Source organism: Oreochromis niloticus, linkage group LG4 (assembly GCF_001858045.2).
Source record: "Oreochromis niloticus isolate F11D_XX linkage group LG4, O_niloticus_UMD_NMBU, whole genome shotgun sequence".
Taxonomy (NCBI): Eukaryota; Metazoa; Chordata; class Actinopteri; order Cichliformes; family Cichlidae; genus Oreochromis; species Oreochromis niloticus.
Genome location: NC_031969.2, coordinates 5,626,821 through 5,644,234, shown reverse-complemented (window position 1 = coordinate 5,644,234; position 17,414 = coordinate 5,626,821). Strand labels below are relative to the sequence as shown.

The window sequence follows — 17,414 nt, the reverse complement described above, 5'->3', positions numbered from 1 at the left end:
TATTTCAACTGTACAGAGACAGGATGGAGGATTAAAAGTCAATAACAGCTTTTAATAAACCAACGTCAAAAAACGCAATGAATATTTTTGGATTCGGTCATTTCAGAACTGTATTTAATGTGGTTTGACTTAATGCATCTGATGAAGGTCACGTGTGGTGGTGAAACAGCTGAAAAGTTGTCCAACCCTGAAACCAGCCTTAAGCATAAGTTGTGTCAGCTGACTGTACTCTGGAGAGCTGAGACGACAGAACAGATGACCTCGAATTCCAGGATAATGACAAAAATTACAGCATGTACTGTGGTCTGGGGTGCTAAACATAAGGCCCGGGGGCCAGAATCAGCCTGGCAAAATGTTAAAGAGGACATAAAACTTTAACAGTATTTTTATAGAATTTACAACTTGTCCTAAAGGTACAGACCCACAGCCATTCATACTACACCAAAGCAACAGAAATCCATTGAATTACACAAATGTTTGTGTTTTTTCGCAGCTGTGTGAAAAAACACACCAAAATAAAAACATCTGTGAATTAACAGAAGCTTCCTGTTTTATAATTACAGGACAGTCATGAGCTAACAGAACAGACAGATTTCTTTCATTTACCACACGAGCATTTCTTTATCATCCGGAAAAATTGAGACTTGATGTTGTAATTGCACTTTTTTTCTTTCTTTCCTTCTTTTTAATCTACTGACAGAAAGAGGATTTTAACTGGTTCAGCCCACTTAGTGGCTGAACCAGATCAAAGTGGGCTGTATGTGGCCAGAATGCAAAAGTGAGTTTGACGTTCCTGCTGTAGGTCACCATGTAAGTAAGTGTATGTGAATAGAAAAAGTGTTTGTACTTACTTACCTATGAAACTTCAGGAAAAATACTGCAAGTTAAACTTTATGATAAGCCCAGGCATGAAATGCTACATTATTATATTACGGCTACTATTAAATATGTTTTCTTCTTCACTACACTGCATGGTGTTACATTTTTTAACATAGTTTAAAACAGGAGATATTTGCCATAGATACAATTCTCAACAAAATTCAGATGGGTATCTAGGGATGGGAATCGAAAACCTGTAAATAACCGATTCTTGGAATTGAGCTACTTGTCGATTCCATTTGCACTTGCGCCACAATCAGCTGATTTCAGTTTGCGTGCGGGAACGGAAATTTGCATGAATGTGGGATCTTTGACATGTTGCTGGGTGATGGTGTTAAATCTCAAAGCAGAGCCAGTGAGAACCTGTGTACTGTGAGTACTGATAAGAAATCGAATCGATAAGTGATATCGATAATGCAGTCAGCATCACTCAGTTCATATCAATTCCCATCCCAATGGATGACTTAGAGCAGTGGTTCTCAAAGTGGGGGGCGAGCCCCCTACAGGGGGCGCAGAGTCTTTGCAGGCGGGGCGCGGCATGAATAAAAAAAAAAACAGAATGTGTGGACACTGCTAGCATAATGGACAGGTTTTTGACGGGGCTCCCACACAGACACAAAGCAGAAGATGAAGCATCACCAAATATGCTTCCAAACTAACTTCCTTCCAAACCAAAGACTAGAAAATATGATGATATCAGCGGCGCCAAGGTAGCTATCCCCGTCCCCAACACAGTTTGTTTCCCCTGCGTTGGGAGCACAAGCTGGGCTGTCCACAGACAAACAGTATCCCACATTCTTGACTTTTAGTTCGCAAACACTTCTTATAATGAAATTTTGGCTTTACAGTAGGATGCAAATAATATCAGGCTGATCCTGCCACAATTTGTTCCCCCAGTTCAAATCATGGACAAACAGTATCCCACAGCTGTTTATGTTTTTAAACCCATTTTGCAGAGAGAGGGAGGCGAAGATTTTATTGTAAAACAAAGGGGGCCTAGCCAAAAAAGTTTGGGAACCACTGATTTAGAGAAAGAAATGGTAACCCTAGATGAACCGTTTTCGTAACAAGCTGTAAACATGTTCATTTCCTCTCTGAAGTTGGGCGTTTTAATGAAGGTCTATGGAGTTTGGCTCACTTTTAGCGCTGGCTTCAAGCAGATATTTGAAGAACTGTAGTTTCTTTGTTGTTCTCCTTTTTTGTGTTGCCTTCATTTTTCAGCACAACAGGTTTGCAACTTTATGGATCTGATCTTCGAGAATGAGAGTAACATGCAGAGATGTGATGAACCACAGGAGGAACACTTTGGGGAGGAAGTAGCTACGTCTAGGCTGCCTTATTCCCAAAGAGTCACCACGGCAGATAGCCCCAACCTTCCCAACAGAACACCCTCCCGGGATCAAACCAGGGATCTTTCAGGGAATGTGTAAACACGTTGGACACTTTTTGTATATGCTATTCCTATTTTTATACATGTGCCTAATTTGGTTGTTTTCTTCTAGCCGGTGGAGTTTAATCATCGTGTGTTTTATTTATTTGCTATTGTGAAGCAATAGTGAGCAGTGATCAAGAGGAAGTTAGGAGTCTTTAGTGAGGTGTATGGTAGGAGTGACAGATGGGTTCAAAGCTGAAACGGGATTATGCCGAGAGCTGAGCGTGTTCACAGTGGTGACGGATGATCAGGCAACGGTTTAAATGGACTGATGTTTGCATGTGACGCTCTGATGTGAGGATAAGGAGTGTGCTGTGAAGAGTACATTTTTTTTTTGTTTCTTTTTTTTAAGCTTGGCTAACCTCCCGTCCATTAACACTGAAGGAGCATGGTCATGATTGTGCTGCTTCCTGCCTGGTCCACAGCACCATGGATCCATCCCTGGTCACTACAGCACAACATCTAATTTAACTTTTGTTGCAAAATGGTAGAGAGGTAGCGCCTTCCATCTGGTGACTGGTGACCATCAGGGACATGTTCAAGCTAAGAGCGCTAATGTACCTTTTCTATCATTTCGCACAGGTGGGTGTGTCGGGAGTGTTACCCAAGCAACAGCGGCCTGTGTATAAACCCTGTGATATGGAAAAGGCAGTGAACACAGATCAGATGGTGTAGATGCTTGGGTAACATAACAGGGTGTTCAGCAGTGTCTTGTGTTTTCTAGTTCTCGGAGTTCTGCCAAAAGAGTTGATTTATTAGTCTCATCAGGACAGAGAATCTTTCTCCTCGTGCTCCCAGAGTCTTTTAAAGACAGTCTGGCAAACACCGAGTGTGCTGTCATGTGCCTTTTACTCAGAGCTGCTTCTGTCTTGCTGCTCCACTAGAAAAGCCTAGATGGTTGTCTTTCCTATGAAATCTTGATTATTCTGCCATGAAGCTTTATATCCACAGGGTGTAACTCAATGGTAATGACGGTTTCCATATTATTTGGGGTGGGTGTGGCTCAGGTGGTAGAGTGAGTTGGCTACCAATGGAAGGTCGGTGGATGTCGGTAGTGTAGTAGAAATAATGGAGTACTTAAACTGAGTAGAAAAGTCTGTTTATCATGTGTTTGCAGGATGCTCTCGTTGGCTTTCCTACGCGATTTTGCCAAGTGGCCAACTTTACACAGTTAGGTTATATCACCCCCCTATTTTTCACACTAACCTTAAAGCTTGGGGTGTATGGGCTTTACATGCTTTAATGTTCAAAAGACACATTTTTCCTCATTTACTGCTGCTGCATTTCAGCTCCCGTCTCTTTGCAGCGCCTCTGGAAACGTCTCCTTTTAATCGGTCAGCTGGCACGATCAAAGTGAAGCGCCATTGGTTCTGTGTATAAAAGGCACAGCCCTAAGAGCTGCTGACCACTAAATAAAGAAGCTTCAGCCACAATGAACAATAGAGCTAAAAGCATGGCTGTTATCTTCAAATTACATCAATGGTCAGACTATGTTATGACATCAGGGTTTTAAAAGAAGCTTGAAAAATGGCTTCAAAGTGTCGGCTGGTTTACACGTTACAGAGCCTGAATGTGCAGCATTTGGGTCACCACTTCATGTTGTCTCACAGCAAAAATGGAAGATATGTAAGGAAGCACAGCCTGTTTTAAAAACAGTAAGCCTATATGTGAACACAGGAGAGGGGCAAGCAGATGGTAATGTTAACCACTTCAGCTGCCACTTTGATGACACTAAACATAAAGGGATTAAAAAAATCACTGGGTCTTCAGTTACTCAGATGCCAGGAGTGCTTTGAAGACTTGTGTTTGTTCTTGCAGCATAAAATGCAGCATTTGGTGTGCTTTGCTCACAGCTAAGACATTTTAGGGTTAAGGGCTAGAGAGCTGAGTGGAAAAACAATGGCAGGCTGTTAGGGAGTCTTTGCTCAAGTGAATGAGTAAATGATCTTTACTGTTATACATAGCACAATAAAATTTGGTTTGGCGTTCTCTTCATCCTAAAAGATAAAAATAAGCACATTAAGAAACTTAAGCAGCATCATTGTAAATGACGAGGTCAGTGCCATATTGTTTGTGTCTGTGTTGAAGTGTATTCTGAGGATTTCTGTGTTTACAGTCAGTTGTGTAGTGTGGTTGAAACTGGGGCGATGGAAGCCAACCCTATAGAGTCTGTTGATTCTTGTTTTTATTGTCATGAACAGTTTGCCAGATGGCGGTGGCTCAAACAGACAGACTGTGTGCTTTTCTTATCGATACTGTCTGCAGCCTTCTTTATCCTGATGGCACAGATGGATTCCAGATGTGGAAGTTTGGCCCATTTCAGTTTTCTGGGGAAGAAGAGCCTCCGTCGTGCAAACCTGACCAGCTGGCAGGTGCAATGTGGAGTAGGAGATGTGGTTTCCTAACCCTGGAGCTCAAGTGGAGGTGTTGAGGATCATTGTCTCTACACTGCTGACCATCAGTCGGATAGTCCGCTTCTTGCCATCCTCATTAGACATGTGGGTGATCATTGTGGTGTCGTCTGCAAACTTGATTTTGGAGTGTGGGGAGCAGATGGCGTGAAGTCGTAGGAAATATTGTGTAGCGCACTGGACACAGCACACATCCCTGTGGGGTGTATCTGTGTTTAGTGTGGGAGTAATGGAGGTGTGTTTGCTGAGAGCCGGTCAAACAAATAACTGCGTGGGCGTCGAGTTGCTGTTTCACATATTAATGGAGGACAAGATTGTGCTGCAGTATTTTCTGTGGCAAGGACACTAGGCCTTTGTAAACCACATGCAGGAGGGGAAAACACAAGAAGGAAAATCCAAAAAGCATAACACTGTATGGGTGGTTTAATCTGACCAGTTTGGAATGCCTCTGCAAATGATCTGAATACTTAGACATGTGGAAACATGTCTAAGCATTCAGATCATTTCATGCTTTAAATTCTGTAAAATGACGGCAAATGAGTTTGCTCTTTCTTTTTACTGCAGCACACATAACGCCATCTTTTAGCTTCAGTTGCACTTAATGTGACATTAAAACAAATTCTAAAAATAGTTTAAAAAAGTCATGTGTACTGCTGAGAACTCTTCTAGTTAAAGAAATTACAGTTGCTGCCCCCTTTTTGGAAGCAAACTATAAAAAAATGAAGGATGCTTTAAGACTTTTGCAGCGTATCGAACACTTTACTTTTATATTTAGCTAGTTTAGTGTTTATTTGTCTTTTAACTTGTGCTTCTGCGTGCATCTGAAACCGAGACGATATAACTCCTGATCACTTGGACAGAGACAAAGTAGGCAGACTGTTCTCAAATCATTTTATAACGCTGTAAACGAATGCCACAGAGCCACAAACACAAACAGCTTCGAGCCACTGAGATGTCATTGTCTGATTGTGCCATAAATGATTTGTCACAGAAAAGCAAACAAACAGCAAACGTGCCCGTCACAAACCCACGACCAGCACGATCGAATACAACATCCAACTGTCGTCTGGGGCGCTCCGGCTCACATCTCACTCAGCGTTACATTCAACACTGTGCTCTGCCAACAAACCCATCATCATCCCATGATGTGTCTCGGATAGAACAATTAGAGCCGGGATGGATTCTACTGCAGGGAGCAGCAAAGAAATAAAAAAAGGAGACAAGTCTAATCGTGGGAATAGTAGTTTGGGATGCTGGATCCTAAACCGTTCTTGTTCAAGGCACAATTTGCTGGCCTGTATTATATACACTAAATGCAAATGTTTAATTGCATTTTTGCACTTTTTTGCAGTTCCTAAGAATACTGGACTCTAATTCACACTTGCATTGATAATGTTATTTGACTTCGACTTGGTATACCCCCTCAGGTACGCTCCTGTAGTGATGAAGTCCTCCCTTGCTTTGTGCCATGATGCCAGCTGATGACTAATACCTCAAAGCGTGGCTTCATATTTCACCAGACACAGCAAAATAAGTCGTCTGCAAACTTTTTTTCTGAAAAACAACACTGTCACAGTGACATATTTTATAACCTGAATAGACCCTGTAAGCATTTTAACACATTTACTATATACACTGCTACTTTTTTATCCAGTTCAGTTTATTATTTCTGGCATGTGAAGAGGCCAAAAGAGAGCGAGCAAAAGAAAATAAAACCTTTCAAGTGTCCCCTTCCTTGCTCCTGTTCCATATTTTTCCATGATCAAAATGATCGCACCCAGTCCTTTCCTCTGGCACACAGCAGTACAATGAGGTATGAGCAGTTGTATATATCTCTTTTTTCTTCTTTTGTTTTGGTCTCTGTTTTATGATTTATCGTCATGTGTTTCTTTACACTTTTTTTTTGTATAGTGAGGTGTGTTCTCCATCAAAAGCTATATTATCGTTACAACATTGACACTTTTACATATGGCAGATGTATACATTGCACGATTAACCTTAGCTGGAGGTCTGATAGATGCTGACATCAGGATGCGAGTGTTGTTTTTCTCTTATTTTTATTGACTCTAGCTTAACAAATGATACAGCTCAAGCAACTGTGGAAAGCACAAATCAGGTTCATTCACTTTCAGTTCCAACTGGACGATGGATTAAACAACACTTTAGCTTTTAAACAGTAAAGTTGAGAAATATTTTCACTGAGACGGTAACCTGGTTATTCACATTTCAGAGGTGTTATAAGGGATTGTACGTAAATTATTAATGAGGGGCGTGAAAGAAAAGATGTTTATATACAAATATAAATAATCCCCTAAAATGTAAATATATATAGAAATGAATAAAATACATCTCTGTGTATTTGTTATACGGTATTTGTGGTATTAACTGTATTAAAAGTATTAACTGTACTGATTACCTTCTGAGTCAAGAGCAAGGCCCATGTACAGCAAGGCCCATGTACAGCAAGGCCTTCAATGACTTTTTCTACACCAATTATTTATGTACCTCAAAAGAAAGTCTTTCATTGTACCAGCTTTTAGCAAAACTATTAAAATATGGTGTTCAAACAAATGACGTCAACACCAAATAGGCAGTTCAAGAGCGAAGAGAGGACAGAGTGAAGTTAGCTCTAAGCTAGTAAGCTAATCTTTGGGGCCAACATTAGTTGTAAAATTGAAATTAGCTCAAATTGACTATAGCTTCTTTTTTTTAAATCACCTACATCTATCAAATTAGCTCAACACCAAATTGCTGATAACTCAAGTATGACCAGCAAATAAAAATATTATTATGAGTAAACCTTGGAACAGCAAGATTACAACATCATCAGCTAGCTAGCTAATTAGCTGTTTGTACCTTTGAATGCTACTTAGAATAATATTCAAGAGTTTGTCAGAGCAAAGATTATCATTTCTGTATTAAAATTAATTTAAGAATTGCATAACATTGCGGGTTGTCACCTGGTGAAATTACATTCTTCACAGTTTCACTACCGCTCAGCAAATAGTTAGCAAGTGTTTACAGACTGCTAGCAACCACCAAAGCAATCCCGAATAGGTTTTTGCTGCAGTGTCGTAATCCCTTAGATGACCAGTTTCACCTAGTGACAGCAAGCAACTGGGAAAAGAGTTTTCCCCTGCTGCCGGTGATTACCACAGGATCACCGACTAGTGTAGGCAAGCCTAACTAAGCCTTTAGGAACCGATTTCACAGCAACTGCCAGCAAACTTCAGCAGCCGTTCAGAGAAAATACATTTTTCTCAAACAACTTGTGTTTGCCAGGCAGTCACTAACTGGTCTCTAAGCCTGTGTGACTGGGACCCACAGTGGTATATTACGTTTTAGCATATGAGAAGTTGCAGTAGTAACAAAACAAAAAAAGGTCAGAAGTAAGAAAAATGAAAGATTCAAAACCTTAAAAAAAAAAGTATGAATCCAAAACACTGACTAGCTTATCACACTAAACGTATATTTTTGAATAATGCAATTCATTCATTCTTATACAGCAGTGTGTATTACAGTGCAAGCAGTACAGCTGCTAGATACAGCCAACTATGGTGCCAAAATGCAATCGCCTGTTCCAAGAAGTTTCAATTGTATTTATTAATATGGCTTCTTTTTCAGTTGGCTAAACTGAAGATGAGCTGAACCCGACCCATGGGTGATGTCTGAGCACTAGCTACCACTGCACCAATGATGATGTGAAAGTGCATATACAGCCATATTCTCACAGTAAAGCATCAACACAGATAGACATTCACTTACCAAGAAAAATCAGATGCAAATAAAGACAAAAGTATCATTAAAAAAACAAAAATTAAAAAATTCCTCTATACCCAAAACATTCACTTCATCCCTTCCTTTAAATCACTCAAATGTTTTCAGTCATCACACAGTTCTTTCATAAACATACTAGTTTTTTCTTAAAAGGACTCATCAGTAGCAGTCTGTCACAGGACGTGGTTCATGTCCACCTCCAAAGCTCAACGGCCCAAGAAAAAGCAGAACGACGAACACTTGGTGCACAACAAAAGCAACATCAACAACATCGAAAGCAACATGAGTGTGGGACTTCACACCGTGTCTTTAATTATACAATTTCAGTATTTTACATTCCACGTGTGGACATATTCCTGCAGGGATTGTCGTCTTTCTCCACCAGAGAGTGCTAGCATGAGCCGTAGCAGGTTTCTGGGAGAGTGTGTGGGAAAGGAAGGAGAGGCATATGGAGGAAACACCCGGGGGGGTTGGAGATGGAAGGATGGGGAAAGGTGGATGTGAGGATGAGAGCAATGATGTTGGCTTACGGATCTTTTCCCTGGGTAAGTAATAAAAACAGTAGTATTTGTTAGTTTTGTGCCAGGCTGCAGCTGCAGAGCTTAGCATCAAGTTCACATTTGAGTTGATTGTAAACGTAATATAACCCTTCTTTTGATCTCAGAGGCAGACACAGAAAGCAAACTGTGGTGATGGTGTGGAAAACATGGAGACTGTTATTCTACAGCTTGACTGGGACGTTGGGACATGAAGCGGACGGAGGTAGCCTACCTCTGAGTGGCCTCAATTATGTCAAACAATGCTACACTGCCACAAGAACACGTGTTTTAGACTCTATGGCTCGCACAGGTGAAGGAATTTTCCATTCTGCCTCGCCTGCATGAGTGCACCAAATACTCGAGCCATGTCCAAGCAGACAGAACAAATCAGTTCTTTTATTCTGATTTCTTAATGTAAAATGATTTTTTGGTTTTTTGTCTCGTCACTGAAGCACTGCTTGGAGATTATGAAGCCAAAAAAGTTAGAAAAGACACTCCATGCTATTAGTAACAGAGCTGTCATGCAGAAAACATGCTTGGATACTTGGTCACTATGACGATCAAGACAACAAATGAAGGTACCGTCCTGTGCAGCTACTTCTCATTAGAGTTTAAAATTCCAACCACTGAGATCAGACTTAAAGAGCGACCTGGACATGTCTGCTATGTGATGATGACTGTGGAAGGTGAGAAGGATGGTTGCTGTCTCTCCACTATGCTGGTGCAGCTGATCACGGCTGAAGGCAGTGTGCTCTGTGGTGCTGGTGTGCTGTTTTTTTTTTCTCTTTTTAAAGGACAGGAAGAGGATTTCCCCAGTGATCATTTGGCTGAGAAAGAGAGAGAGTGGGTGAGAGAAAGAGAGAAACAGAGAGACCATGCTGCCAGCTCCAATCTAAATCACAAAGCTGACCTCAGTCTCAAACTCGGGGGGGATTCACCAAGAGGTTTGCAAAAAGCAAGTCAGCCATGAGTTGATGATCTCCACAAGGCATCTATAAAAATTATATGTATGCATCCACACAGGAAGTGCATCACTTTGAAGCTGAACGTTGGTGATTAGCAGATGTTACAGATGGCCAACTAATATGTTAACCTTTTAATGTATTTACTGCAAATCATATGTCAATTACATTACCCTGTTATGCTTATTTAAAGCTCTGTTTCTTTATTACATTAGCTGGTTTAAAAAACGTCCTTTGCTCGGTGTAACACTTTAGTTCATCCACTGCCTGAAACAGGCGATTCTACGCTCTCCTTCCCTCCCGATAAACAACTTGCTGTTTTTCTGGGATGAGCATATTAAGACTTCTGACTCGCAGGATTATTTGTACATATGCTGAACTCATTATCTGAAGCTTCTCTGTTTAAAGTTACAGTTACAGAATATAAGAAAACGCACATCAGGTCCAAAGTCTAACCCCAAGTCCAACGTATTAAAAACAACTGTATTAACATTACAGACATTGATACCTGTGCTACATGAGCGGTCAGACAGATTCATGATCTGATTGGAACTGGCAGCATAAACTCACCCACTGATAGCTCGAATGCCACATACAATAACTGTATTGTGTCTGTGTATAAATATTTGCTCCTATATTGTGTATATTTGTACTGCCAACCTCTGTGAGGCACATTTACATGTGTGAATTAGAAAGCCAGCAGTACCCTGTCTGAGCCTTAGCCCGGTTGCAGCGTGGCTTTCATTCACAGTGATAGTGAGTGCAGTACAAACACAGCAGGTCTGGAGACGGCCACTCTGAACTTGTACAGCTCAATCATCCTATTGCCGTGTGTGTGTGTGTGTGTGTGTGTGCAATTGTATCCCTGTATAAGCACGTTCTATTTAAATACCCTGCAACATAGATTGGTAACACTGAGAGTGGCAGCGCCGCATCACAGTCCTTGTTGGTTATATAAGATAATCAGGGAGGATATTGGGAATGCTACAGACTAGCAGGAAAGGGAAAGGTTTAGGAGAGGTCATAAAGGAAAGGAGTTAAGGGCTGCTGAAGAATACAGGCATGGTTTTAGTGCAACAGAAAAAAAACCTGATAATCATTTATAGAGGATGGCAGTGCGGGATATGGTTGGTGGAGATCGTCTCAGCAATGTCAAATTCATGTTGTAGATTTCTGGGCCAGTCTTTTCCGTTTATGCTGCGATGGCGAGGGAAGAATTCAGGGACCCATCGCTCGGCCCGTGTCTGCGTATGTTTGCTGGTGGCCTGAACTGCGTCAAACTGCAACGGTCACACATTCGCTGTTTCCCTCGCTTCGGCCAGGACAAAAAGTCATATCCTCAGGCGGATGCTGCTGACTCAGTTGCTGTTCATTTACCTTCCAGTCACCACCCACAAGAGTCTCTTGGGCTGACCCGACAGGGCTAAAATTCAACTGGGGTGCCAGTTTCCAGCTGTCCCCGTGTCCTGACAGCTTCTTCCAAGTTCAATCGGCACACAGATCCAGATTCACAGATTCATATCTGCAGTGTTGTCACTTTAGGTTCTTGAATAAAAATTCAAAATGACTCTTGGTCCCAAATTTTGTGCGATAAAGTCTGAAAAAAAGGGGGGGAACTGAATTTCAGCTGTTGATCTGTGGCCCATATAAAAGACACTCACTGGGTCCATGCTTGCAAGTCCTTTGTGCACTCTCAGTACATATATCTGTATATTTATATCTCTGTGCATGTTTATGTGTATGCGCTGCAGGCAGAGGGCGAGCTCCTTTTAAATGAGAGGTGAGGTAGAATCTGCCAGTTTCAGGCGGGACTTGAAATGGGTGCAGGCGATGGGGAGAAGCCTGAAGAGGTTTCCACAACCACCACCATGTGCTAGTGCTGAACCTAACACAAATCAGTGGGAAGCTGAGGGGGCGGACCATAGTGCAGGGGGATCCAATGGGATACTCAAACACTGACTCACAGACACAGGAAGTGTGCATGACTAGGGAGGAGGAAGTGCTGATCACAAAACAACTGAGGTAATACATGTGATAATAACTAAATAGGTGTTTAATATGCATATGAGTATGTGAGGTAAAGACAACAGGAGGTATGTGTTGGAGAGGTATTCCAGCTGTGTATAAATATAAGCAGACGTCCTGTGTATGCTATAGTTAGTAGAAAAACAACGTCGCAATCAGCTTTTCTCTTCCTGGATGTTTAAGATGCCACGACTAAATCAGTGCTTTCTGTAGGCTCTCAATGAGGAACGGGGCTAGAACTGGCCATTAGCCTTTCATACTTTAAGCACAGTTAGGGTATAATGGAGGTAAAGATGATCCAAATCCACTGAATCCAATGAACAAGAAAAAAAAAGTATTATTTTAATTTTTTATTTTGCTAGATCATGAATGAAAAATACGTTTTAGAGTAAATCTGCTTATAACTCCTTGCTGCTACTGTTGACATGGAAATGATAAAAACATGTCCTATAACTCCTGAAGAAGCAATAACGTAATAGTGACTGATGTTCTGGGAAACAGGATTTCTTTCTTTGCTTTCTTACTTTGGTGAAAATAACAATTTCCAAATCTGTCCTTTAAAAAATAAACTACAGCCAATAAAAACACTAACTTAGCACAAAACAGGAAATAATAAAACATCTGGCTTTAAACATTCCAACAAACAACAACAACTAGGCTAAACATAAAAACATCATCCACAGCCACTGCCGCGCTATGAATCCTGGGATAGGCTGGGCAACGAAGGATACACCCAACCCATCCTTCAAATCTGGGGGAAAGGAGGACGCATTTGTGGGCCGCATTTGGAGCAGCCCTCGAATTGGGACAGCCTTCATCACCTGGCAGTGACGATGCTAAGCTATGTTAAGCAGTCGCTAGCGTTAGCTTCAAATACTGCGTGAGAATGGTGTCAAACTTTATATTTAAGTCACAGCAAGAAAGAAAGTAAACCTGTTTCCAAGAATATCGAACCAAAGTCACAGCAAGAAAGAAAGTAAACCTGTTTCCAAGAATATCGAACCATGTCAGTAAACAAAGAGAATTTACTGCACATTGATGGATATCAAATCCACTAAAGCAAAACACTCAGTGATCACAGAAAGCACCGTGATGTTCATGACATCTTGTAACCTCTGATGCACTACAGTTTTTAATACCTATGGGCTCAGTGTCCCAGACATGGATTTAGCCCAGTTCCACACTTGAAGGAAAATTCAATGAAGATTTCAACTGAAAACAAAGTTTTTAGTGTTTTTTTTAGACTGGGTTTAATCCCTGCTTGGGAAACTGAGCCATAACATCTCATGTCTGCAGTTATAAGATATATCTGTATATAAATAAGGGCTTCATACAAAGTTTTCTCAATGTAGCTTGCATATGGTTTGACTAAATATTACATGAATCTGTGTTTTCTAATCAGAAAGGTAATATTGTTTGAGGTAATATTGTAGGGGTGTCTTTTGTGCATGTACACCATGTGCCTGTGTATACATGAGAGAGAGAGAGGTCAGTACGTGAGGGAGGTAGGTCAACAAAGACTCACGGGGCCTTGGCAGGTTGAGGGCTAGGCTGCGGACAGAGGATGCCTTTGCAGTTTAGGAGATGTGAGGAAAGTGAGGGATTGAAAGAGAAGCTTATGATCAGGTCCCAGAGATTAAAACAAAACAAAACAAAACAAAACAAAAAAAGCACTTATCTGAGGTGATGGGTGGCTGTGCAGCTAGTAGAAACGTAACCAAGCCCCTCAGTTTGCATTAGTCGCAGGAACAGTACAGCTGTGTATCCATGGGGGTGCAAAAAGAGGCAATGCAATTGTTTGCATATAAATACACTTTTTATGGTGTATGAATGTGTGAATAGCTATATAAGTATTTACACTGCTTGTACTTTGTGTGTGTGCCTAGTGAGACTGGTTGCATTCCTCTGATAATATTGATGTGTGCTTGCTGGTGGCGGATGTTGTAGTTGCTTGACAAATCAAAAAAACAAAACGAAACAAAAGAACACACACAAAGGGGCAACAAAAGAAATTTACAGAGTGTGTTCTCCGTGAAGAGAAAAAAAATCCAGTTTTTCGTCCTCGCTTGTCCTTCAGCCAATCTTCCACTCCTCCCAAAGCCACCACAAAAGTGTTCTTTCTGAGGGTGATGTACAGTTACACTTCCTGGTCCTCGAACACCTCCAGGAAGAGCGGGGGAAACAGTTCATTGGGACACTCAACCTTCATGTGAAGGAAACGGCTGGCGTGGCAAGCCCCGATCATGCGCAGGTCTGTCACCTTCATCAGCAGCTTGGGCCAAAAGTGGGGAATGTTGTGCTTGCGGTAGTTTATATAGTGCTCGAACGCCAGAAGGTAAGCCTCTTGGCACTGCTCAATCTTCTCCATGCTGGTCAGCCCTGAACGGTCTGCAGGCAATAAAGAACAGAGGAACAATTACATGGGAAATGTGCCCTCAGCTGCCTGGTTCCTTTTAAAATAGAAGAAATATTGAAAATTGAAACGATGCATACATTTTTCTTGGAGAGGGCAGAATAACTGGTGTGACAGTGTGTACTGGAAACAAAATCTCTGAACAGAACATCGTATTTATATATAACTTATATAAATGAAGCTGTTCGTTTATTGAAAGTAGGGCTGCCACAAATGAGTATTTTGATAGTCGGCTTTTCACCAATTATTTTTGCGATTAGTCGACTAATCGTTCATCCATTGGACGTAAAACGTACAGCTTATTGCACCAGCATGCATCTGCTCTTATATAACTATCATTAACTTACAGCTTGAAGTGTTTCAGGTATGTGCTAACTAAAAATAAAGACAAGATGATAGTTTATTAAACTTTTAATGAAATTTGCAGATTGTCTCAGTGAAGTTTAATAAACTCAGCCGTCTGCTCCTCGCTATCTAAAATATAACAAATAGGACGCTGGCGTAAACTCTCGACCATCTTACACTTCTGTTTAATCACTTCTCTGTTTGACGTTTATTCAGCTGTGTGAAAACTAGAACTTCAATCTCAGCCAAACCGATTTACTGAGGAACAAATAAAACACTGAAAAAAGCCAAACAAGAACATTTTTTAGTTAACTAAGTGACTTTTATCACTTAGTTAAACATCATGTTTAAACTGAGTAGTGAAAGACTGCGTAGGGTCTAAAAACGATGTGCCGGGAGTTCGCTGTTCTCGACGGCTGTAGTGAGCCTTGAACCTCGGCTAGCTACGAGCTGGTGGGTAACAGACGTCTCCGAAAACATCGGAACACTTTTGCAAATATGTGATGTCTTGATAAACCAAGCAGATATTTGAAGTTTACACAGCTACATTCTCGCTTGAGAATATCTTAAAAGTTTATTTTGTAACCCAGAAAGTTTAATAAGAGCAATATTAAAACTAAGTAGCTGCCGCCATTGTTGGAAACTGGAATTGGCTGGGCCGCGCTAAATTCTGGGATAGGTTGGGCCACAAAGGATACACCTGACCAATCCTTCAAATCTGGGGAAAAGGAGGACGCGTTTGTCGGCCGCATTTGGAGGAGTCTTCAAATTTGGACAACCTTCATCGCGTCGCTGCAACGTAATCGATCTCCAAATACGGCCTCCGAAGGACGCGGACCCTAAATTTGGACATACCAGAGACTGCTTCTTCTTCTTCTTCTTTGGCGTTTAACGGCAGCTGACATCCTTGTACATGCAGTGCTGCCATCTTCTGTTTCAGTCCGTTATTACACTATTAAATCCTACTACCTATTTCTGCGTCTTTAAGGATCTTACAAAGCTTCAAACAACGCGTCAATCTGAGTCGACGTAATTGTGACTAGTTGACTAATCGTGGCAGTCCTAATTGAAAGTGGCAAAAATGTGGCAGTTCAAACACTGGAACTGTGTGTTTGCAACCAACTAGAGAATTAGGACCTATCAGCTACAAGTAAAAAGGCCAATATTCACAATTTGGAAAAAAGCTGCTGTATTCAGTGTCTTTACCCCTAAAAATATCTCAAATGTACTCAGGAACAAACACACCCTAACAGAATTCCAGCAGCAGCATGTCCATAAATAAGCTGCCTTAGGTCATCCTAGGTCTTGGAGAGATTCCAGGACCTTGAATGACCTGCAGGATCTGTTCTTCTGATCTGCAGTGCTGCACAGTTCTTTGCTTTCCAACTATCAATCATGCCGATACTGTGTCTGTCCCTCCCTTGTAGTGTTGTTCAGATAATATTCTGTCCATCCTCTGAGTGTATCACTGCACACTAGTTACATCATTTCAACTATGAAACAGAGAATTAAAGTAGAGATTTATGAGAAACTATTATGGCATTTTATTTTATGACAGATTATTTTGTGAATAAGCATCTAATATAATTAATGTTAAGGTTGCATCTGGGTGTCTTTTAGTTCACACTTTGAAGAAATCCACCCCAAGTGGGGCTTTGTGGCCCAGCTTCAGAGACAGTGGCTGTCTAGGAATTAGGGCTGTGTGATGATAGGATTAAAAGCAGATTAGACAAGATTATTCCCATTCAGGTTGTTTAGGGAGTGTGGGAATTTAGTAGATGTGTTTTTCCCTTTTCCATCAGTGTGCAAATAAAGCCGGTGTGATCAGCTTTATGTCTGTGGATAAAGTCCGTCAAACTGTAGGTACCATGGTAGACTTTTAGCATTAGAGCAGAGCTAAAACTACAGGGCCAGTCACATCTTGGGTTTTGGGTTTTTTCACTTGAATGGTTGAAAAATGGGAAGCAAATAACTTCCTTAGGAAATATTTTTAAATGGCAATAAGCAACTCCACCTGCACCAGTATAAGGACTGACCATGAATGCACTGGAAACTGCAAAGTTGACTATTTGCCATCTTTCTGCGACACAAAACAAATTTTGTCAGAAAGCTCCTTACAGAGTGGAAGAACAGCAGTCCACTATTATTACTACTATATATCAGGACAACTCTGTTTTTTTGGAGGGCACCCTGCCCTTCTATGCAGTTATTGTTAGGATGCCTGGGTCGTTGACCCAGAGTTTTGAGTTTATTATATTATTTATCATTTCTAGTTCTGTCTTATGGTTTACGTCTGTGTTCCCTCTGTTGCAGTGCCTGCCTGTGAGTCTGTCTTTAAGTTCAGTCTGTGTTATGTTTCCTGTTTTACTTTGGAGGTGCATGTCTTATGTTACTGTATCTGGTTTTGCTTCCCCTGTTTCGTTAGGCCTGATTTGCCCCAGCTGTGTTTCCCTCCTGTTGCCCATTCCCTGATTGCTCCCTGTATGTATTTAAGCCCTGTGTTTCAGGTTGTTGGTGTCGCGATCTACCCTTATCCACACCGTCTACTATGCTGTGTGTTCTGTCTGCCAGCCTGCCGAGTTAGTTCGTTTTTGTATTCTAGTTCAGCCAGTTTTCTGTTTGCTGTCCAGC

General features: G+C 41.2%; 1 protein-coding gene across 6 annotated transcripts in view; it reads right to left on the bottom strand.

Moving 5' to 3' along the window:
- Positions 1-6,766: 6,766 nt before the first annotated feature.
- LOC100697873 (thyroid hormone receptor alpha) overlaps positions 6,767-17,414 on the bottom strand; it is a 115,913-nt gene continuing 105,265 nt past the window's right edge. For 4 of the 6 annotated variants that reach the window (XM_025906706.1, XM_013272087.3, XM_005468576.3 and 1 more), the window contains one exon: positions 14,163-14,413. In XM_025906706.1, the coding sequence (XP_025762491.1) occupies positions 14,163-14,413 (251 nt within the window). Of the gene's footprint in view, positions 14,414-17,414 lie in introns of all 6 variants that reach the window. The other 2 variants (XR_269127.4, XM_005468574.4) reach the window with 2 other exon arrangements.